General features: G+C 39.6%; 1 protein-coding gene across 2 annotated transcripts in view; it reads right to left on the bottom strand.

The window, feature by feature from the left end:
• Nucleotides 1–23860, bottom strand: part of prdm6 (PR domain containing 6) — a 104241-nt gene extending 80381 nt beyond the window's left edge. The window contains exons 1-4 of one of the 2 annotated variants that reach the window (XM_015029958.1): nt 23550–23860; nt 22043–22665; nt 13043–13191; nt 12060–12218 (exon numbers count right to left, since the gene is read on the bottom strand). In XM_015029958.1, the coding sequence (XP_014885444.1) occupies nt 12060–12218; nt 13043–13191; nt 22043–22658 (924 nt within the window). In that variant the 5' untranslated portion in view covers nt 22659–22665; nt 23550–23860. The remainder of the gene's footprint in view (nt 1–12059; nt 12219–13042; nt 13192–22042; nt 22666–23549) is intronic. The other variant, XM_015029957.1, reaches the window with a different exon arrangement.
• Nucleotides 23861–24138: the final 278 nt, after the last annotated feature.

The following is a 24138-nucleotide window of genomic DNA, read 5'->3' as shown; positions in this document are numbered from 1 at the left end:
CCATAAGGCAACCAGACCCGCCACACTGCCAGGAAACTCCAAAATAACAAAATAAAACAGGCATGACGCATGGCATGAATACAGTTTTATTCCAAAAACATCTTTCATTGGAAACTGAGGCGCTGATGCATCCTGACTGGAAACTATCAGAGCGAGATCTGCACAACTTCAACTGACAGCAGGTGTTTACTGAAGCGTTTTGACCTGTTGACATTATTACAGAGTAAATCTTCATTTTGTCCCATCTGAACAGCTATTTCAAAGTTTATGGTCTGTGTGTGTGTGTGTGTGTGTGTGTGTGTGTGTGTGTGTGTGTGTGAGGAATGTTCTTCAGTTATCAGTTAAAACCCTTGAGTGCAGCTCTGCTCCACCGCTGGCATGTAAATGGCTGCTTGGCCGTCAGAGGACGATGTGTGTGTGACGAGCAGCTGAGCTTTTATCACAGAGTGGATGTCATTAAGTCACTAATGCAGCTGTGAGTTATCATGTCTGAAGGTGTTTCAGCTCTCTAACACACACAGATCACACACACATAAGTAAAGACGGTGTATCTGAAGCGGTTTTAACACCTAATTCTTCGTCAGCTCAGCTCGGTCCCTCTGGCTGTTTGTGGCCAGGCCTCAAAGATTTATTACATTTGAGCAGATGTGGCCGTGAGATCAAGTTTGGTAAATAGTTTCAAACTAAAAAGCTGAGAAAGCAAGCTATGAAAAATGTTGCTCTAAAATGTATTTCTCTACTTAAAACAGTATCTTGGATTTCTTTAGGAATGTAAATCAAAGTAAAAAAAAAACCTTGAAATGTAAAAACTGCTTACAGTCTGGAGTAAAATATGGTTCATAAAAGCTACAAATCTATTGGCTGAAAACACACTTGAATCAGAACAACAGAGATCTCTCATGGTGAGACTCGTGCTTTATTATTAAACTAACCTGCAGTTTAACTGATTCACCACAGGGGTCGCCATCATGCTCCAAAACAAGCTAAATGAACCTGAAACCCTCACTGGGTCTGAGTTCATCACTCTGTCTAAACGTGTCTCTCAAACTGAAGTCATACGTTTTCACTGAACTCGTTTCTTTCAAGATGTCTCATTAACTTTAGATTTTCCCAAAGCTTATGGTCACGCCACTACATCGTCTCTTCATCACGAAGGTTCAGCGACTCACAGATGCCTCCAAATTTATTTTTGTAAATGATTCAGAAAAAAGGTGCGTCCACAAAACAGGATGCAGTACCACAGGAAATGGTGCAGTAGGTCTGCCGGGCCAATTGGTGGCGCTGTAACACTGCCAGACAACAACACAAAAATCACTGAACAGCAGTGTTGCCAGGTTGGACAGGTATCCACCCAGTTGGGCTTCTAATAAACATGTTGGGCTGGGAAAATTGGGTTTAGGCAAAGTGTTAAAATTTAGGCTGCTTTTGACAACATTTGATGGATTTTTAGGAAGTTTTCAGATGAAAATTCTTTATAGTTGTAACTGTGTGACAGAAAAACCCAGAACATGTGCATTTTAATAAAATACTGTGTTCTCACCCTCACTTTATTCATTTATTTTGAAATGTCCAGATCCCTCAAATGTGACATCATCAATGATTTGTCATTGGTTAATCAAGAGTTACTATGCGGTGGTAAAACAGGAAATCCCAGAGCAACTTCATAAGTTAAACTAATATAGCGCTGGACATTGTAAAAGGGCCAAACAAGGTGAAACAGGATGCTCTGGCAAAGATGAAGCACATAAGGACTCTTCATAAAATAAAGAAGACAACCCTCAGGTCTTCATGAGACTGGCATACAACAACGCTTCAGTCAGAGGCTTCTTCTACCTGTTGTATTACTGACTGTTACAGGAGATCCTTCCTTCCATCAGCATCTACAACTCTGAAAAATATGTTTGAACTGAATTAAGCTGAAGTATTTTTTGCACCATGACATGGAATCATCTCTCATCTGGAGCCATGATTCTCTTGTGAAAAGTCTTGGTCAAATATAACAGGATGAACAGTTTGATCAGCTGCTGGAGCAGCTCTGGACTGAAGAAGCTGCTTTAATTCACTGAGAAGTTCTGCAAAACAAGGTAACATTCTCAGTTTATTCATCCTGATTTTTTATCTGGACAGTAATGGCAGGATGAAATAATCTAGTCGATAGTTTTAAATCCCAAACAAACCCAAACCAGGTAATCCTCAGCCCTCAGCTCATCGGGGTCTGGGTAACTATTCAGGAGACAGATCTTAGAGGAATCAGCGGTGTGTCTCTTTCTTTTCCATTTTTCACTCCAGATTGTGTAAAACTGCCCCTGAGAGCCAATCAATGATCACGGGCTTCTGTTCTACAGCTAATCAATGAACCCTCACTAATTCTACTGTTATCTGTTCTCTTCATCTTCCTCCTGCTTATCCCACCATTCCTGCTCTACCTTCTGCTCCCGTCATCTCATGACAGGAGACAATGATCCAAATCCTCTCTGATTTATTCAGCTTTTATCTAACATACTTGTGACAGCAGAAACAGATGCATCCATGTTTGTAGCCGTTTATCCAAACAGACATTCACACAAGTTCTCAACCTCCTCATATCTGAATTAAATCAGAAACAAAGAAAACACAATGAAACCAGGCAGATTACTGGGTTTTTCCCTACAACAGAAAGTGTTCATCAGATCTCTGAAATTGTCTTTATTTATCTCTGGATATCCAGTAAACACAAGTTTTTAAAATTATATTTTTATCCTCAATAAAAAAAACTCTTTTAATGTGAAAAAGAAATGCACAGAGAAACTATCAGTTTAGCTAAATATCTGTTGATGTGGAACCAGAATCAGAATGGAGAGCAAGGAGAAACTTTGAATCTCAAAGCCAGAGAACAAAATATGGAAAATAAAGAATCTCATTTTCTGCCTATCAACAGAAAATAAACATGGCAAACGTTTTTCTGGACGGCATAAAAGCAGAGAAGAAACTATAAACACATTGATTTGAGTTTGGTGAAACCTATAAAGAGGAAAAGTAGTTTATTAGTTTTTGTTTGTTGCTTAGCGGGTCTAACATCCATCACTTTTCTGCTGCAAACAGCAGAAACATTTTTCACTGATGGTTTCCATAAAACAGTGAAAAGTTTAAATTTTTGAACATGATTAAATTGGCAATGACTTAAACTAAACACAAGAAAGTCCAAATGCTTGATGTTTGAGTCAGAGAGTCTTTTTTTAACTTGGGATTTTTCATGTCCCTGTGGTCATTTATTTTATTCAGTCTCTACATTTTCAAATCATTTACCTCTAAGCTCTGCAATCTGCATTTTCTCTATAACTAAGAGTTTAAAGCTGCTTCTTTAAACAGATTTCTGCTTTTCCATCACATTTCCCATCCACCTCTCAACAACTCCTGTCTTTCCATTAAATAAAAACCATTTGAGGAAACCTTCCAGGTTCTTCCTGCCAAATCTAAAACCTTATTTTAATACTTTTTAATCTTCTTTACAAAGTCCTCAGCTCCGTGTGAGGTATCTCAGCCGTCTGTTCCCATGCTAACTCTGCTGCAACTTAACCAACGTTAGCCAAACCAAAACAAAGCCACAAAGCTGCTCATTCTTCCTGCTGTTCCCTCCTTCAAACGCAGCGTGTCACTGAGGTGTTCATGTTTCAGCTGCAAGCCTTATAAACTCTGCTGCCATCACCGCCGCCGTGCCCAAGAGCAACAGTCGGGGCTCCGTGTGAAGCCAGAGCCACTTCAGCGTCTGACCGGGCTCTCAGCGGCCCGCCGGGCTCTCAGCGGCCCGCCGGGCTCTCAGCGGCCCGCCGGGCCCGCTCATAAATCAGGACGGCAATAATCATCCAACGCAGCCGATAATATTTGGATAACCGACTCTGATGCAGCTCAGAGTCGACACCAAACGGTTTCCATCTGGAGGCAGCAGAGAGTGACGCAACAACACAGGACAGGACACCACCACCCCCTAACACCACCCACAGAACAGGACAGGGTTCCACTAACACCACCCACAGAACAGGACAGGGTTCCACTAACACCACCCACAGGACAGGACACCATCACCCACTAACCCTAATGTTAACTGGTAGCACATTATCCTCTGAACGTCCTTGTACAGTTAAAGCCTGACAGTGTTCAAACTCCTTCCAGATTTAATATTATTAAATTAAAGATTATTTCAACCAAGAAGATTGTTTCTGATAAATGAGACAAGCATCTCCGAAAGGATAAAATACTGTTAATTTTGGAAAAAGAAAGAAAAAGCAGTTTTTCATTATTGTTTTGTAAAACAAGCCAGAACTTCTCTGTAACTTTCTCAATAATTACTGTAACACACAGCAACATTTCTGTGCTGATCCATGTATCACATTTGGCTTCAGCGGTAAAATCTGTGCTGAGGTTGTGAACATTCATGGCTCTCCAGTGACTCCATCTCCAGTTTTTCCTCCTGGTGTTCAGCACCTTTCCCTCCTCTCTGATGTTTGCTTTCCTTTCTTCTCTTTTCACAGATCTGCTGTTTGGAGAGGTTCTGGATAAATAACGTTTGGCCTCATCGCTCCCTTCACCAGCTGTCTAACTGAACATCTCTCATCATGAAGCTGCAGACGACGTGTTGCACTGACTGCTAAAAACTGTTTTAACAAGAGATTTTACATCGTTTTTGTCTGCGAACCATTAAAGCAGTTTTATGTAGAGGCGAGATCCTTCAGAGCCAAATAAAGCAACACATGTGAGCTTCTACAAATCTGCTAGAGAGATGTGGGATGGTTTGCTTTCCTGTTTCCAGAATATATTTTTAAACCCTCCCAGCTTTTTAAAAAATGATTTTTTCACACCTTGTCAATTATTTACAGACTAAACATCATAAAACTTTCAAATTTTCAGACTTAAAGAAAACAGTTGTTACTGAAGCTCGTCACAGCAGGTGAAGCTGCTGCAGAAACAGCAGAAAGTTTGAGGAAAACACGCAGATCAAACCTTCGGCGGTTAATGAAGAGACTGCACACATGAACACATACGTGTTATTCTGACACGCCGGTCCTGGTGGAAAACCCAGAGCTTTGTTCTGCAGCGCCCTGCGGTTATCGGGCCTACAGAGTGAAGTCACACAGAGCGAGGAATGAGAGCGGCTTCGATCCGACTCAGGGAGGGTTTAACCAAACAGCACCGAGCTGAACGGCGGTTTCACTGCAGCCGCAGGCGACCCAGAGGTCACCGCCTCTCCTGGGACCGCCTCGCCGTTTTATGGCAGAAAAATACAAAACAAGATGGACGGTGCAGAAAAATCAAACCAGAGAGCTAAAGTTAAAACCTAAAACTAAACAGTAGAGCTGGGCTGTCCAAAGTGCGGTCCGGGGGCCGTTTGTGGACCTCGAAACAAGTCAGAGCGGCCCTTGATCACAGGCCAGGCAGTTGATGGAGATTTAAAAACCATGTTGGGATGAAGTTTTCACTGATGGTGCAACACAAAGTATTCATCCAGGTTTCTGCTTTGAATTCCTATTAATGCTAAAAAAAACATCCAGTGACTTAAAACACAACCTGGACATTTTAGGTTAATAATCTCAAACTGAAGCTGGACTGAGCCATGTTCTGATCTTGTTACTAAAAAGACAAAAAATAGATCAGAAAATGGACAAATTTACTGTATAGTTTGCTGGTTGTTTTTATATGACAAAACTTTTTTGTTTTAAATCTACAATCTGAACATCTCATCTGCAGGAATCCGACTGTTTTGTTCAATACATAAAAATATTATGTGTTTAGTTTATTTCTCATTTAGCAGGTAAAATAAGATAAGATTTTTTTAAATAAGATTTTGTGGCCCTCAGAGTCGTTTCAACGTGACATTTTCAGCCAACAGTTCGGACACCTGCAGCAAAGACCTCCAGGTATTTAGTCATGTTGTGAAAAAAGTGGCAATCATTTTTAAATGGAGCTCATTAGAATCCTCTTTTTCACTGAAACTCTTTTATTTTGTTGTCCAGTCAGCGGCAACCAGAGAGCTGAAACAATGGAGAGGATTACAGGAGGCAAACCGGCGCAGACAAACATGTCAGCTGTTCTCAGTCAGACGTGTCTGAAACTTAGAGTCAAACATAAAGAGAAACAGTTTCACCAAACAAGACATCAAGATGGAAAACTAAAAGCAATTATCTATAAAACAAAAACATGTACAACAAAGAAAATGAAAGACAAATTTCAGAAACAGGAAACTGTGTTTGTGTCTCAGCTGAAATAAATTATATTTAATGTGTAAAGTATCAGAAGAAATGGTTTCAGTGAATGGATGAAATCATGAGGTCAGGATTCAGTGATGATGAAAGTATCAAAGCTATCAGAAAATCCAGAACAGCTGCAAGACGATATTAAATCATCCCACAGATTTTCCTCTGCTTGATTTGTATAAAAATGCAGCATTAGTTACAACAATCCCTCTGAGTTTTTGCTGTTTTGTCAGAACATTTAGCTATTAGGTGAAATAGTTTGGTGTTTTTTTCTACAACATTAAACTGCCTGATCATCTTCCACAGCAGTGATTCCACATTTCTTGCCAATGTTTTTTACACAGCTTAAAAAGGCTCATCTCAACCATAAACTGAAGCTGGCAACAGAAATCCTGAGGATATCAAGACACTTTTTCCATGAAGTGAGAGAAGTGGACGAGTTGTTCAAGCTGGAGGCCATCTATCAAAATGTTTTCACAAGTTCACTTGTTCTCAGCTTCTGGTTATTCAGACATTTTTTACAGTTCTCAGCGGCTCAAATTACAAACTCTTCCAGGGTCTTTAGGCCCAACAAACAGACACGCTGTTAGATTAGTGCTGAGCTACACCAGGCTTCACTTAACATGCAATAAAAACATCATACAATCATTATCTTAATTATTTTATGATCTGTAATTTGTTACTAGACATCTTAGAAGCTAAAAACTATTATATGCATAATTTTCAAAGGGAGTTTCAGTTCTTTAATTTATAATATTTAGTTTAATTATATTCACAGTTTTTAGTTTCCATCTGTGTGGAGAAAAGGAAAAATGACCATAAACTCACCATAATAGAGAGAATTGTGTTTTGACTGACAAAATGACAAAACCAAAAAATGCAGGTACAGATTTGATAGACACCTGCACTGTAAAACATTTGAAGATAGTTTAACCTGAAAAAAATCAAGTCAACTAGAATTTTTCTTTTAACTCAGAAATGAAAAACATTAAGTTGATTTAACAACAAAAAATGAGTTATATAAAAATTGTTTATAACTTCATATAGCTTGTTAAGCTTATGTTATAATTTAATGCTGTATTTTAAACCAAGTTATTATTTCACATTATGCAAAAAAAACTGCTTCCATCTAGTTGAACAAGCTCACATTTTAAACTTAGAGTTAATTTACTTATCTTGATTTTTATTCATTTAAATTCTTGATTCAAATTGAACAGCATAAATAAAAACCTGATAATAATAATAATAATAATTAGAATGAATTTTTGCTGAAATACTAATTCTGAACTGAGCTTCAGCAGCGTGAGCACACATCGTCCTCAACCATTAGTAACGCAGGAGGACAGTCAAAGTAACACATGACACAAGAACCTGCCGCTAAGCATCCTGGGAAATAATTCCCACTCCTTTTCCTTCTTTAAGTTTTTTGGGTGCCAACTTAAAAACCCTCATTATTCAACTCCTGCAGACACAATTAGTAAAAAGTTAACGCAGCTTACTGCTATAGGTTTATCTCACACAAATTCACACATTTAAGTTTAAAATGTAAAAAAATTCAAGATTTCTGAGACTGAAAGAGTAAAAGAAAATAACTAAATGCGGCTCAAATGTTTTTGAGTGAACAGTAAAGTACCAGCTGTAAAGCAAACAAAAACCGTTTGATTGGACAAGGCAGCCCAGCTGCTCCGAGTCTGACTGAGATTTAAAGATGATTTTTAAGGAAAATCCTAATTCTACTGTAACTACTGAGGTCCAGAGGTAGAGCACCAAGACGACCCACTGGATGTTACCAGAACCACAGATTGGGAAAATCAATGAAAAAAACAAACTTCATACACAACCAGAAACAGACATGTTAAAAAAACACGGCTGTGAAATTACAGTTCAAGAATGCAATGACAACATCAGATACGAAAAATATTCTCTCCTCTTTGTCATGTACTTTAATATCTAGGCTCCGTTATTTAAGCTGGACATTATCAGCATAAGTGTGATGCAACACAAACAGACGCAGCTCTTCACAGGAAGAATAGAAAAGGAGGAAAATAGTGGTTGAGTTCCTGGAAAGTTCACCAGAAAACGTCTGAACTTCTGCAGGAAACACAAGTTCCCATCAAAGAACAACAAGCAGAGGAACATTAATAGCTGCAGATTCTTCATATCATCATCGTGATAAAAACACGTTTGCCTCACTGAAATCTAAGCATGTAGAAAACCATCTGATGTTTGACAGAAACCATTTACGATTCTGTAAACAGAGCGATGATGTCAAAGGCGATGGGAGCCTTTAATAAAACCCAGAGAACAAACATTAAATGATGACATCAGTCAGAAAGCATAGCAGCGCTGAGGCGAACGCTGCAACCACAAACCGCTGCAAACAGAGTCAGGGGGAATCTGCAGCAACGCCATGATGGACGGACTGACAAACACACGCACACAAAGAAAATAGTTTACCATGCAGAATAAAGCCAACATGCCGACCGGCGTTTTGGATTTTCTCCGTCCTCCAGTGTCCCATCAGTGTCCCACACTGGCCAAATATTTTGCCTGAAGCTGTTCTGAAGTTTAGATGTTGGTTTCTTGTTTTTTCTAACTCTGCTCCAGCAGTTGGGCCTCTGATGTCTCCAAAAGAAAAAGTGTGCAAAAGCCAGCGGGGAGAGGTCAGAGCCGCGAGCATCCAAGCATTTCTCCTGTTTTTACTGCACATTCTTTTCAATCAGGACCGGCCCGAACAATCCCGCAGCGAGGCCCGGCCCGGCCAATCAGCACAAACCGTCCGTTTGAAAGTTTCACTGATACACACCCAATCGTTTATAACATCAACCGTAGCAGAGACCAAACGTCTCAGTTTTTTCTAAGAGGTTCAGAAAAGTTTTCTTATCTGTGTGAGTTTTTAGATGTTTGGACTTTTATCTGACAGGAACTCAGACAAGGCAGCAGAACTCAAAGGAACTAATTTAACTGTAACTCACAGTGATCTACTTTCCTATGAGAATGAGGACTTCCAGCAGATGGACTCTCTAGTTTGTTTCAGTGAATCCAACTCATACATCGTTCTGAACCGGAAGTGATCTGCACCACTGAACCGTCATACTGCCACTGCCAGGCGGCCACCACCACGCTGCAACCGCCAGGCGGCCACCGCCAGGCTGCCACCGCCAGGCTGCCACCGCCAGGCTGCCACCGCCAGGCTGCCACCGCCACGCTGCAACCGCCAGGCGGCCACCGCCTGCCACCGCCAGGCTGCCACTGCCAGGCTGCCACCGCCAGTGACGCTGTTCTACAACTGTTCTCACATTATGTCTTTACTTCTGTTATTTTCTTCTTTTTCTTGTTTAACTCAACACTTTCTTCTCAACTTTAAATAATTTTATTTTCCCTTCTTTGACCTTTTTGTCGTTTTGTAAATCCTTTTCGTTCACTTCACCTTATAGTCCCTTTTTCTTTTTTATCTTCCTTTGTATGGATCTTATTTGTTTCCTATTTAACATTTCTTGACATCATATAAAATGTCCTACTTTGAAAAAACTTTAATAGTTTATCTCAAACGTATTTATGCAACTGAAGCTCAAGCTTCAAACTTTAAAATAATTCATCTATTAATTATAATCAATCACTAAGGTATTTATCTGTTCACTAATCTAAACCTGAAATAAACCTTTTCTCTTCAACATTTAGTCTCTTTTCTATAGAAAAATCTAATTTGTCTGTTTATTCAGAGTTGAAGCGTAATCACCGGAGGAAAACGGAGCATTTGTCACGGCGCCTCGGGTCAGAGCGATGCAGGATTATTCCTCCGTAACTCTTCCTGGAAGGAGATCAATTTATCTCGTCGTAAAATACTGCAGCACCAGAAAATCCTTTACTGCTGCATCCAAACGTAACGGCAAGTATCTCAATTAAAGCTGGCGCTTCCTGAATGCCATAGACAACATGACACAAGCTCCCTGATTGGCTATAGGACAGACATCACTTCCTGTTTTGGGGGGCGTCAATAAGAGCGTTTAGCAGCCGCTGGTTTTAATGAGATCTGTGTGCACCGTTTCTTCATCGATAAACCTAATGACCGGTTGCAGCCTGGCAGCCGATACCGTGGCAACGGTTAGAGGCAGATTATCGGATCAGCGTTTCTCCAGGGCCAACGAGATCCAAAGGCTTGTTTTTGGGCCAAACAGGGTCCAGAATAAACGCTCTGGGTCCAAATAAACTGTGCCAAAAAATTACTGACAGAATTTATTAGATAATAAGTGGCATAATTTCGTTCTGTAAAATGTTTCCATACAGGTCTGCCCAAAAATCTGCAGTCACTCAACATTTCAAAGTGGAGGGAAACGGTCACTACACATTTCCAAACCTCCAAACTTTTCCAGACAAAATCCATTTTGTGCCTAGACGACATCAGGCCTAAAACAACGATCTTCAGAAGATGAACGGATCTGAAAGTCGAGTCTTTAAGAAAAGGAAGAACATCAGGAAGGATCAGATTACTCAGCTGGTTTCTGATGCCGGGTTTTCAGCCAGCAGTTCTTTTAGCTAAAATCTACTCGTTATCTTTCACGTGTTTCATAATTTCAACGGAAGAAATGGAAATAAATCCTGTTAGCGACCGACAGTTCCTCATTGGATTAAAAACATCATTAATAAACCTTTTCCTCCTCCATGTTTAGGTTCCGTTTTCTGCTGCCAGTTTCGGCCATTGTGACCCCTCGGTTCCGCTGACCTCTGACCTCCTGCAGGATCCCCTCCACCGTTCAGCAGCAGAGAGACTGATGTCCGGTCAGCAGCGCCAGGCTGACCTTTAGCGGCTCAGTCACCGGGGACTCATCTGTCTCTGTGTCCGTCTCCCAGCATGCCTCAGTCCCGCCCTGCTGTCTCATGCTAATGCAGCTGTTTCTAACGGCCACATTGACTTTCTCCTGCCTCTGTATGTAAATACAATCTGCTCTGATCAATGATCTGAGACGGGACATGACGGCGGCCATGACACCTCACTGCTAACACAGACATGCATCCCTCACATCCAGTTTGAACTTTAAAAATCTATTAAATGATTACATTTATCAGCGCTATGATGAGATCAAAAAGTGTAATGATGGATGTTTGAGGTCATGTCAAGTAAGCCTAGCTCAGATAAGTAATACTTATTTACATAAGTAAATAAGTAACTAGTTACTTATTTACTTGGAGTAAATGTAACTAGTTACATTTACTCCATTGCATTTACTTCAGTCACTTTTTCAAAACATATACTTATTGGAGTATTTTTATAAATTTTATTATGAAGTATTTCTACTCTTACTTCAGTAAAATTTCTGGATTTCTACCCATTGAATGAAAACTAACTTATTTTAGCCATAAATTCACCAGACACAGACACACCTGCAGTTTTTGTTAAAGTTTCATAATTTTTTATTATTATTATTGAAAAAAACTGATTTGGAAAAATTTTCTTCTGCCTGATTTTGTTACTTATATGAATTATTGCCATTTTCAGCCTTACAATACAAAAAAATTCCACTTAACTTTATATTTTGGTCTGTCTGATGATGTAATTCTTAAATATCAAATGATTGATAATTTGATCAGTTACTCAGTACCTAAGTAGACCTTTTACCAAAATATTTTTTACTCTTATTTGGGTAATTTTCTAGACAGATACTTTTTACTTTTGAGTAAAATCAAGTGCAAGTCGTGCCACTGTGACTTGACTGCAGTTTTTGGGTTCTCTGCCACCGATCTTTAGAACTGTGCATATTTTCTTCAGCATCGTCTCAGTTTGACCTGATCCAAAGTTTTTGTCGTCACTCTGAGGCGTTGGGATGAACTCACCTCCCACAGGTGTCTGGTGTTCCTGACGGCCCCGGAGTGCAGTTTATCCACCAGGAGGGGGACGCCCTGGAACGGGCCGATCCAGGTTCCCTGAGGGATCCTCTGGGCGGCACAGATCCCGTAACCCAGACCGGGAACCGTACTGGTGCAGAGACACACCTGCAATTAACGAGGAACAGCTAATTAAAACTCTGCAGTCTGGCTCTTTGATCCACAGCTTAAAAATAATGCAGCAGAAAGAATGATGGAGATAAACTGAGTTTCACTGAGAAACCTTTATGTTTCATCATCTAATCATGCTTTATTCTTATTCTTAACTTTATTCATCTTTTTGTTATTTTGATTTTTTTTTTGTTGTTTTATTTTGTTTTCAGATTAGGTGTGTCACAACAACAAAATTTTCTGATGATAAATCATCTCAGAAGTTATGGCAATAAACGATAATATTGTTATTTTGAGACCATTTTCAATAACATAATGACAATCGCCTAATAATACAAGAACACATTCTGAAAATCAATAAGCTTTAAATTCTGATCAACATTTAACTCGACCTGGAAGACATTTTAAATACACAAAATAAATTAACAAAGCAACAAATAAAATGAATTATGAAGTCTGTGTAAACAAAATTGTCCTTCAAAACAGAGCAGACTGAAGACTTTGTCATCCAGTTTTTGGAAGAAAGAGAAAACAATTATTCTAAAAATGGAAATTTATTGAGCTCATTTTAATTTATCATTATTAAATTATACATAGTGACAGGTCCAATTCAGATATTATCTGATAGTTTACATTTGTGTGTGCAAAGAACTCATAAAGCAGAGTAAAAATAAAATTTGATCAGTAAATTAGAGGCTTAGCAACACATTAAATTTGTAGCCTGAAAATATTAACTTTGTCTTTATCTTTGAGCCTCAAGATTTCATCCAAACAAACAAATAGTTCACTTTTCAGATGACAGACAGGTATGTAGACGTCACCTCTCTGGGCAGATCCCTCAGCCAATCAGGGACATCCGGCAGAGGAACTGGCGCTGCAGTGCTGCTGGTGCCCACCAGGCGGCGCAGTGAGTGAAGAGGGCCGTGCATCGGACACTCGCCGTTCCTGTTATCTGCACACATGTCGCAACCTGCAGAGAAACGGAAGGATTTTACAAAGTTTAACTGTGTGCTCTCCATTAGTTAGGTTTCCGAGTGAGACTTTTGATTTATTTAGCTTGAATTACACAACTGGGTTTAGTCACCAACACATTACTCAATTAGCAAAACAGTCGTTCAACAAGAGCAGAATCAAATAAAGCAACATTTCCAAATGTTCACCACAAATTATCAAAAGATGTTACAATTATGCATTATTTACAGCAGAAAATAGCTTTAAAATGTCCTGTTCAATTAAAAACTACAGTGTGAATCAACTGACACCTCCTAACTTCCTGTTCACCAGATTTAGACACTTGTTGCCAATTTAGTGCTCAAAATTTTAAAGCTCAGGAACTCCAGAATGTTGATAATTTTCAGTGTCGACAGATGATTACTATTTCAAACTAGTTACAGTTTTTTTTAATCTATTTGTTCATCATTAAGGTTTTCTGAAATGTTATGCTATGCTATGCGTCAACATAACTCCAGAAGTTTCTGGAAGAAACCATTAGCTTAGAGCTGCTAACGCTAGCAAGCTCAACTATAACTGGAAGCAAATCTTTTAAACTTTATTTTTATTCCTCAGAAACCTCGCACGGTTAGAAACACTCAAACAAAATAAATAAATAAAACAACATAAACAATCTACAACATTTCTAAATAACTTACCAGCGTCTGCTTTTGTGAGAAACAAACTGAAACAGAAGGTTAGTACGGAGGCCTCTAAGGGACATGGGGGGAAAAAAATATTTTTGCGTTACCTCGCAAAACTTACAGCAGTATTTACTGGTCTATTTTGTATACAGTCACAAATATCAATTTAAATTTTCAAATCTATAAACATTTAAAGAGCCTCAGTGAAAACGTGTTTATATATTCTTGACTCTGGTGCAAAAATTGATTGAAAATCGATTTATTTACTGCCTGTTTATGTTTGTGTGAGGTTGAGATGGAACTGCAAATGAAAACAGCCCTTTATTAACCATTCAGATTATCAACACAAAAGAGACACAATCAAAACTGTCAGATATGACTTTATTACCCTGTGCCTATAACTCAGAAATAGTCCAGATAGTTTGTATATATATTTTTTTCTTTCCTTCTTACTCAAAGTTTGTTTACATCTTAAAAGAGATGGAAAGCCCATGTTTGGTCTGTTTTGCTTTTGCACAAAGGTTTGTGGTGCATTTCTCTCCTAAAGAAGAAATAAAACTTCAGAGATCTCACAAACAAGGACAAACCTTACGAAGCCTTATATGACCACCGTAAGAAAGACTTTCAGTATTCATTTATGCCGCATGAACTGATCAGTACATTATTGCAAAGGAACGCAAAAGAAGAAGAAAAATTTTCCCATGCATTAATTTATGTATCATTGTTCACATTCTTTTCTCAATTTTATTTATTTATCAATTCACCTATTTGTTTATTTATTTGTTCACTTTTTTTAAATTTCACTGACCTGTTGACATATTTCATTATTTATGTATTAGCTTGGCTTTTCATCTAATAGTGTGTTTAGTAGTTTTTTTTCTATATTTTTATATTAGCATTGTTTGATATTTTATTCAGTATTAGGTTTTCCTCGTGTGTTTTTTACTCACCTTCTTTAAAAACCGGACTTTTAGTTTTCAATCTCCAGGCCTTAAAACAACCTACAGGCAAGTCAACGGTTTGGCCCCGTCTGCTTTAAAACCTTTTTTTTTTAACGCTCCACGGGACTTATTTTGTTCCTGACTGTGTGAAAAACTGAAACTGATGAAAAAAGGATCCTGTTTCCACAATAAAGTCCAAATGAGGGGAAAAAGTCCTCTGTGGTGTTTTTCTACGCTAATGTAGCGCGCAGCATATTGCCTGGAGTTAGTGAGTGTCAACATTTACTTACAGATGCAGTCTGACAGTAATGGATGCTAATTGACTGTAGCAACATAATGAGAGATGATTATCTGGACAGAAAACTCCCACAAAGGCTGAGAGAAACAGGATGTGAATGTTGTTTTTTCTGACTTTCCCAAAATGAAAACATTTTCCATTTGATAGACTGGCAGCTGCTTTTACACCATGATGAATGGGAGTTAATTAAATCATATTAAAGTCATTTATTAACCGCAAAGTGCAGCCCTGGTTCATGGCTGAGTAAATGGGAAAAATTCTCCATGTGTTTCTGTTAATGATGGTTTTTTGTTTGTTTTTGTTTTGATTTTAAGGACAGAAATCTGGGATTCACCTAAAGTGGAGACATTTGCGTGAGGACTCAAAATGTTTCCATATGAGTGTAAGAAAACCAACGAAATCATTTAATAGCCAGAAGCTTTGCAGGGATACGATAGTTGTGTTTTAAATACTTTCTGTTTTAGGAAGTTCATTACAAAATGTTTTTGTGGTGGTATGAAAAAATAGTAAAAAAAATATATATTTATCATATTTTTTCCCAGAATAAGAACAGCTGAAACTATAAAGAAATGCAGATGAAATCCATCCATTGATACAATTATCAGCCTAGTTGCTCCAAAACCTGAGCTAAACCATTTTCCTCTTATGCTAGCAAAGAATCATGACATCAAAATGACAGAAAACTGCTGCTAAAAGTATTTCAGCTGAAAAAACAGATTTATGAATGATCAGAAAGTTCAAGATACACAGAAACCTCAAGAACAGGTTTCAGGTTCTCCAGGAAGAATAAGGACGGACTGCAGAAGGAAATCAGGCCCACAGTGACCAAAGTTAGATTGAAACAGAAAAACCTAAAAAAAAATCATTCAGAACAGCAAGAAATGAATCTGATAAAAACAACAAAACGCAGAGTCAGAGAGGCGACTGAGACCCAAATCAGACTTTTTCACAGCACTCTGAGTGACCCAGTTCTGATATCCAATGCGTGCCACTTCCAAATGTGGAAATAAATCAAATATGTATCTGATTGTTTTCGAAGCGTCTACAGCCTGAACACTCATATCGCATTAATCTGACGTTTACGTCATTGTTGTGAGACATGCATCCTGATTCTGCGCCAGAAGAAGCCAGAAGTGATGTAAACAAAGGCTGAAAAGACTTATGAAAGCAGTCAGAGTCAGAGAAATGCATCACATCACAACCCCACCAGGATAAATGATAAACCATATGATAAATGTCCAACCTGACCTGGAAGACATGCTAGCAGCTACAAACACGTTGAGCTGTTATTTTATTCTGTTCTTTCTAAAACATAAACCTCCTCACACCGGACGCCGCCTCAGGATTACATCAACAGCTTTTGTCCTGAACGGTACGGAGCTGTGCTGATGAGGCTGAGCTGAAAACGGGTCGGCTCATCTGTGATTCAGACTCGGTTCTCCGGTCCACCTCCAGCAGACGGACTGAGTCGCTCTGTTCCCAGAACTCTCAGAGGAATCTGAGGGGAACTTTCTAATTTACAGGATTGCTGTTGAGAGCTATTTAATGGTTGTTCTAATTGAAACATTTTACACTGTAGTAATGAGAATTAGCCGGTTTCACAACACGCTCTGTGACTCCCATGTTAAGATTTTGCATCATTTCCTGACCTGCTGCCAGCTGAAGCATTAAAACCAGAGGTTCAGTAACAAACTCCTGGACTCTCCCTCAGTCCAATCATCTGATGATGATTATGGATGATATCTGTGTTTGTTTGCAGTTTAGATGAAGAGCGGCCACACACTGAGCCCAAACATATTTATCTGATCCGGACTCTCCTGGATGACACTTTCTGGGCTCCTCGCTAAAGGCAGCAGGAATCAGGTTGAACAAATAAAAGCCTTTATTGGTTAAAGGTGAGACAGAAGCAGTTTAAGCCCACAGAGAAAAATGCTTGAAAAACAGCTAAAACCCCCCAAATAAGTTAAAATTGACTCTTTAAAGAAATAAATTACGTATCTATGCAATAACACAGCGAATGCCGAGTGCAGAACCTGTCAGAACCAGTAGGCGGTCCTCTAAGCAGCAGAAACTAAACATACGATTTGAGTAAAAATCTGATGTGCAGGATCACAGACGTCCTCATGACATTCCAGCCACTGATTGGACAATTTTCACATCAGATTTATAGTGTTTTCACACCTGGTAGCCTGGTAAACTGGTCAGCTGGTACCAAAGTTGCAACATCTGTTCCATCTCCAGCTGCTTTGGTTCTGTTTCTCTCTGCTCTCAGTCAAACCAACCAAACCCCCTCAGTAGCCTGTTCCCCTCCTCGCCTGTGGGGGCGCTCCACCAAAAACCACTGCAGGAAACAACATGAAAACCTCCGTGGCCCCGAGTGGCCACCTTTGGAGGACGCCACTGCACACTTTCCAATCATTGGTAAAATTAAAGTTGCAGCATTACGTTAAGTTGATTGTTTTTTTTTTTTTTTTTTTAGTTTTACATCATGTTTTGTTTTTCCCTCATCAAAAACACACCTGGAGTGTTACCTTGATTCCGTCATGCATGTTTGAGAAATAATTCAATTTCCATGGCAACTATAAAGCTGCAAAACACCTGGGTGGATCTAGCCCCGCCTTCAAGGTGCAGCTCCTCCTCTGACCTGCAGTTTCCAAGCTAACGAGTTTCCATCTCACAAAGCAGCCCTCCACCGCGACTCCCCCACCCAGCTCCTTCAGACTAGCCAGCAGCAATTAGCAAACACCTGTGGAACTGCATGTACTGAGCTCAATAAAGGAGCCACTTCTCAGTGAAACGCTGATAAAACATTGCTAAAGGTTAATAGAGGAGCCATGTTGAGATCACTTCCTGAAGGTTGAGTTTCAGAAAGAGCAGGAGTTTTTAAAGAGACAGAGGCCCAATTTCAAAACATTAAATCAGGAAGTAAATTTTGTGTTAAATCATATTTTATATACAGTATTTTTATAGAAACTGAAGGTAACATAGTTACATCATTGTGCTACAAAATGGCATTAAGTGCCTGGAAAAGACAAAATACTGGCCTTTCAAGTCCAAATCAGAAATCATTTCGTTTTGGAAGCTGAACCTTTGCTCAGTTAATTAATTTTGTTTAAAGTAAAACTACCATGAATTAAACAGGTTTCAGTCAAAAGAACAGAAAATGTTCTTATGATAAATAATAAGAACAATTAAAATATTGAAGGTTGTCTTCAAAGCTGACAACTTTCATCATTAATTTAAATATTAATTTTGCTTTTTCAGGTTTAAAACTCTGAATGTGAGAAAAAGAAAGATGAAAGAAACTGAACCAAAAGAAGATGAACCCAGATAGAATGTCTGTAGAACCGACAGAACCAGCAGAACCCATCAGGTCCTGCAGCAGGCAGACCCGCTGCGTTTCCTCTGAACGCTTCAGCCACGAACGAGCTGCTCTTCATCGTCCCGTTTCTCCTCATCCTCCAATAAAACCACGTCTGACTGGATCTGACCAAACGGCATCTTACTTAGAAAAACACTGAAGATGTTCCAGGTTTAATCTACCAAACAAAAAGTCCAAATTCTGCCTGTTTTTCTGCTTTCACTCCTTTTCTTTTACAGGAAACGCTTAAATCTACGAATTCTGAGTTAGAATATAGGAAAAGGATAAAATGTTCCAAATTTATTTACTTTCTAACTTCTTTTTTTATCATTTTATACACCTTCCCAAACACTAAGGTGTAGACATTAATGTGTCTCTTGTTAAATTTACAGTTTGGCATCTTTGTGTTGCATTTACTTCAGTCGGCTCTTTAGGCCTTTTGTGGTTGTAATAAATCAGATTTTCCTAAAAGTTTCAAACCCAAACTACTGGAAAATGTTCAGTTTTAAGTATGAATTTAAATGTAACTGTCGCAGTTGGAGTTCAGTTTGTCCTCTAAATGAAGCCATGATGGAGTGAAATGTGTGATTAACCCTTTAATCTTCTTGAATGTTTACATTAAAATTTAAAAATATTTTTTCCCCTAAAGCAAATCATTTTTTTCTTCATTAAAACTCAAATATTTACTGAATGATGACAAACAGATGAGCAACTTTAAAGGATTCAGAGGAAAAACTGAACTCACTTTATTTAGGAACAATTTTCTCCTGCTGAAATTTATTAATTCATTTGCTTTTCAATAAACCTTCTGAAAATTCTAAAATAAAATCTAAAATAAAGGAAAATTCCAAAATGTCTGAAATTTTTTTAAATAAAAATGTAACTAATTTTAAACTGATATCCTGCTGCGTGCTTCATTAATTATCTTTATAATTATTAAACTAAAACACGTGAACAGTTGATTGTTTTATTAATTCAAATACACTAACATTGAAAATTTAAACTAATCACTACAGACCTAAACAGAAATTATTAATTTAAAGACTAAAAGTGACCTGAATTATTATTATTATTATTATTGGTTCAATTATTATTGGAGGTCACACAGTGACGTGAGTGTGTGACTTTATCTACACCTCCCCCCCCTCCACACACACACACACACACACACACACACTCACCCCAGAGACCTGCATACGGCCGTGTTGGGATGATAAATAGCGGGCCGGCAGGCCGGTGGATCGATCTTCCTCCCCCTCTCCTCCTCTTCCTCCCGCTCTTCCTCCCCCCTCTCTCCTCCACAAACACAAAACTATATACAGCAATTAATTCCTGCTTGTCCCTCCATCCCTCATCGGGCCTGCCGGAGCGTATTGACTCAGATTACTGCTGATGGTCCGTTTTATCACCGCGGGATGAACAGCGAGGGGCGGCGGGGCTTTTAGGCCCGCAGACAGCCGGGAGGAGGAAGAGGAGGATGAAGGTGATGCGGCAGCGGCGCGGAGATGATCTGAAAGATGTTGGAGGTTTTTGATCCAGAAGATCAGAGTCAGAGCTTCCGGCTTCCGGTCCTTCCGGAAGGTTTTCTCTCCGGATCAGAATAAATCATCCAGTCCGACTGATGCTGCTCATAAAGCCGCTAATGTGGCAAAAAGGAGCAAAAAATCCTCCACTTTTCACACCGAGAACTAAAGTTAAACTGGTAAAATAAACGACTAAAATGTCTGTTAAAGTTCTTATAGTGAGGCTTTATTATTCAATTAAATTGAGTTTGAAAAACATTTATGACAACCATAAAGTACAAACAAACATTTCTCCGATATCAGTAGATAATGTATTATTATTATTATTATTATTATTATTATTATTATTATTATTATTATTATTATTATTATTATTGAGTAAAATCCTTAAAGATAAAAACAGTGTAGTCGCTCTTTCGGAAACTACAACCGACTTCCGCTCCGTGAGCAAAACAGTTAAAAGTTTAACAGATTCACGGATCAAACCCTTTATTAAGATATTTATTAATTATTTTACGTCTGCTTGGAGACGCCATCAGCGAGGAGCTGTTAATAAGGAATCGATGTAATCGATGACGCTTCGATTAATTATTACTTCCTTAGTAATAATATTTAATTAAAATATTTGATCATAGGAAGAAATAATATATTTTCCTGCCACAGGCCCTGAGCAGATATGTTATTATATGCACAGAAATATGAATCAGCATTTCACTGAATATTGTATTTTTACACTGACTAAATATAATTAAACCTGCACTGAAACACACATTAATTTGAAATATGTGCTAAATAATTGAAAAAGTAAAAAAAATAAAAATAAAAAACGGTTAAGTTAATATTAAAATGTATTTATTCTAACAAAAACTTAGGTTTGTGCATAAAAATAGCAAATGTCTACAGTTTTACACAGTTATTTGCAATATTGGAACAAACTGCTCATATATTTTTTAAACTCTTATTATTTATTATCTACAGTGACTTTGTCTTCTTCTTCTGCATTTATCTGCGCGCTCTAACAGGAACTTCCGCCTTTCAGCTTAGGAAAATCATAAAATATAAATTATGAAGTTTTGTGGAAACAGAACAATTCACGAGAAATGAACTGATCCCACGGGGGGCGGGGGGGGGGGGGACACGCGCCTTTAAATTGATCCCGCACGTGCGCCGCTTCAAAGGGCCGCTTGGCGTGCGTTGTGACGGAAGAGCGCGAGCTGAACGCCCCACGCCGCGGGGAGGAGAGTCTCAGGCCGCGTGCGCGTGGAAGTGTGAGTGGTTTTTACGCATGAAGGGACTCTGTCAATGTCGGTCCACGCGCACGAGCGCGCGCAACCACAGGAGGTAAAAACTGAAGCCTGAAGAAAAGATAAAACTCTGCGTCAAGGATTATTTATAATAAATTATGATAAGCTGGGAAAATTAGAAAAATAGACAAATGTTTTCTCTTCAGATGAGCAAAAATAATTTAACTTATTTATTTGATTTCGACAAATTATAATTAGAAATGGAAAACAGGCAGAAAAGATGTAATTTAACAGACAATCTGCAGGTTCAGAGCCTGCTGGGCTGCTGGCCTTTGACCTCTGACCCTCCACACCCCAACAACCTTCCTCCTCCTCCTCCTCCTCTTCCTCCTGCTTCCGTTTATTTTTCACCTGATTCTGGTTTTAATCAAAGAAAATGTAAAATTTCAGATTTTTTTTAGAAACTCAATGATATGACAGAAAAAAACTGAATAAAGTTTTAAATGAAAAACCATAAATATGACGTAAAGCACTTTGAACCGCCATGCTGCTGACTGAAACATTACGTTTAATATTTTTAAATCATTAAATCAACTCACGCTGGAAATCTGCAAAATTATTTCAATTTAGAAAAATTCTTAAGAGCTTTTTATGCTGCTGAATGTTTTCATGTGGAGATAACAGATCAAAGGAGATCTAAAGCCAGAGAGGTTAAAGGTCACAGACTGATGGGTGGATGTCTACAGAGCGCGGCAACATCTGTGTGTGTGTGTGTGTGTGTGTGTGTGTGTGTGTGTGTGTGTGTGTGTGTGTGTCGTACGGTTGTTGAGCTCCCCGGTGTGGTTGCTCAGCGGGATGATCTCCATCCTCTGCTGGCCGTACAGGTAGTAGTCCAGCTCCTCGGAGGTCAGCTTGCATCGCCCCCCCGCAGCCTTCCCACACTCCTCCGCGCCGCCGCCCTTCACGCTGGACGACACCACCCCGACCGCCGCGCACCGCTGCTCCTTGGCCTGCTGGAGGAGCTCCGCGGCCGGGTTGTGGCCCTGCTGGTTGTCCGGGGGGACCACCACCACCAGGTCCGCCGCGGCCCCCGGCGCCGGGGCCAGCGCCTGCCCGAAGAGCGCGATCTGCTGCGGGACGGGCAGCTGAGCGAGGCCCGCGGGGGCGGAGATGGAGGAGGAAGAGGAAGGAGCTGCGGAGGATGAGGAGGCGGAGGAAGATGAGGAAGAGGATGTGCAGGCCAGGAGGTGCGCGTGCAGGCGGGACGGGCGCAGGGCGTCCACGGCGATGGAGAGGCGGTCTGGTGGAGGCGGAGGCGGTGGCGGGGCCAGCGGAGCCTTGAGCTGGGCCTGCGGGAAGAGCTGCTGCCAGTGCTGCAGGTAGGACGGGTCCACCTTGAGGAAGGCCGAACCGCTGGGGTCACCCGGCTTCAGCATGGCGGCACTGCGGGGGTCAGAGGGCGCCATTAAACACAGAGGACACAAAACCAATCAGATTCATTCAGAGTCCAGAAAAACAAAAAGAACCGGTTCTTTACTGTCACTCAACTTCAGTCAGAAAGGAGTTCACTTTGAACTGAGATTTATTTTCTCAATGATGTCTGACCAGTTATTCTTCAGGACAATTATAAAAAAATAACTTCATGACAACTATATACATTCATACAAATGAATATAAATATATCAATTTCTGTAGATTTATATAAATATATATGAATCAATACATTTTCCCACAAATGAAACAGATTTAGTTTTACACATTTAAGGCAGTTTTTCTAAATTTATCCAGATAAAACATAATAATTTCCCCCAACAATCATACTCATACTTAGAAACTTAAAAAAATTTATATTTATCCATATAATTATCAGGTTTTCTGGAGATTCTGTTTAGTTTTGGTTGAAGTTTAATTGTTGTTTTTGTTTTGCTTTAACTGTAAATTGGATCATTAACTCTTGCGCACTGTGCGCTTTTATTTAAAGGAAACAGAGCAATTCAAAGGACATTAGCTTCAGAGATTGATTTCCTATTGGTAAAAAGTGTCAGGAAATCCATGAAATCTCTGCTATGCTTATTAGCAAATTAAAATAAATCAAATTATTTAAAACAGGAGAAATAATAAAAACGGTCCTGTTTCTGAAACGTTTCTGAAGATTTGCAGTTTTGACCCAATAATTTACTTTTCTAGATATACTTTAGTCATTGTTTGAATAAAATCTTTCGCCTGTTGCAGTTTAATTAATTTAACTCTTAAACAGGAAACACTGCAGCTTTGTTGTTTTATTTTACGCGCAAAAACGCGTAAAACCCAAAACAGTGCAGGCTCACCTGCTCTGTCTGAAGAGGTTCAGCAGCCTGCTGGAGAACGTTTCATCGGAACCAATGAACTGGAGATCCGTTTGGGTCCAGCGGAGACCAGCGGTGCGCCGCTCCGAGCGCGCCCCGGCAGAGGCAGCAGTCGGCGGGGTGAAGACGTGGGGAGTCTCCGCTGATGTTCCTGATTTATTCCGGGCTTGTTTTTAAAGCGGAAGTTGTTTAAAAAGCTCGGATCGGTTCCGAACCGACCGGGTGCTGATGTCCAGTCAGCGGGGAGCTTCTCTCCACCTCCAGGCTGCAGAGAACCAGCCGGGACAGTCCGCTGCGTCCAGCGCGTCTCCGCAGCCAAAACTGCTCGACCCGCTCCTCCTCCTCTCTCTCTCTCTCTCTCTCTCTCTCTCTCTCTCTCTCTAAAACACACATGTTGTTTCTCTCAGCCTCTTTTCTTTAAACTCACAATTCTCACATTTTTCTCAGTCAGTCCTCTTTTTCTCCATCCACATTTTCCCCAAAACTCCCACAGCTTGGACTTCCGGTTCTCCTTATCTCTCCTGTTTTTTGTTTTTCTTCAGGTCTGTTCATTCAAAGAGTCTTCAACGTA

This window comes from Poecilia latipinna, unplaced genomic scaffold (genome assembly GCF_001443285.1).
Source record: "Poecilia latipinna isolate Pla-1442-1.1 unplaced genomic scaffold, P_latipinna-1.0 Scaffold168, whole genome shotgun sequence".
NCBI lineage: Eukaryota > Metazoa > Chordata > Actinopteri > Cyprinodontiformes > Poeciliidae > Poecilia > Poecilia latipinna.
This window is presented reverse-complemented; position numbering and strand designations above follow the sequence as displayed.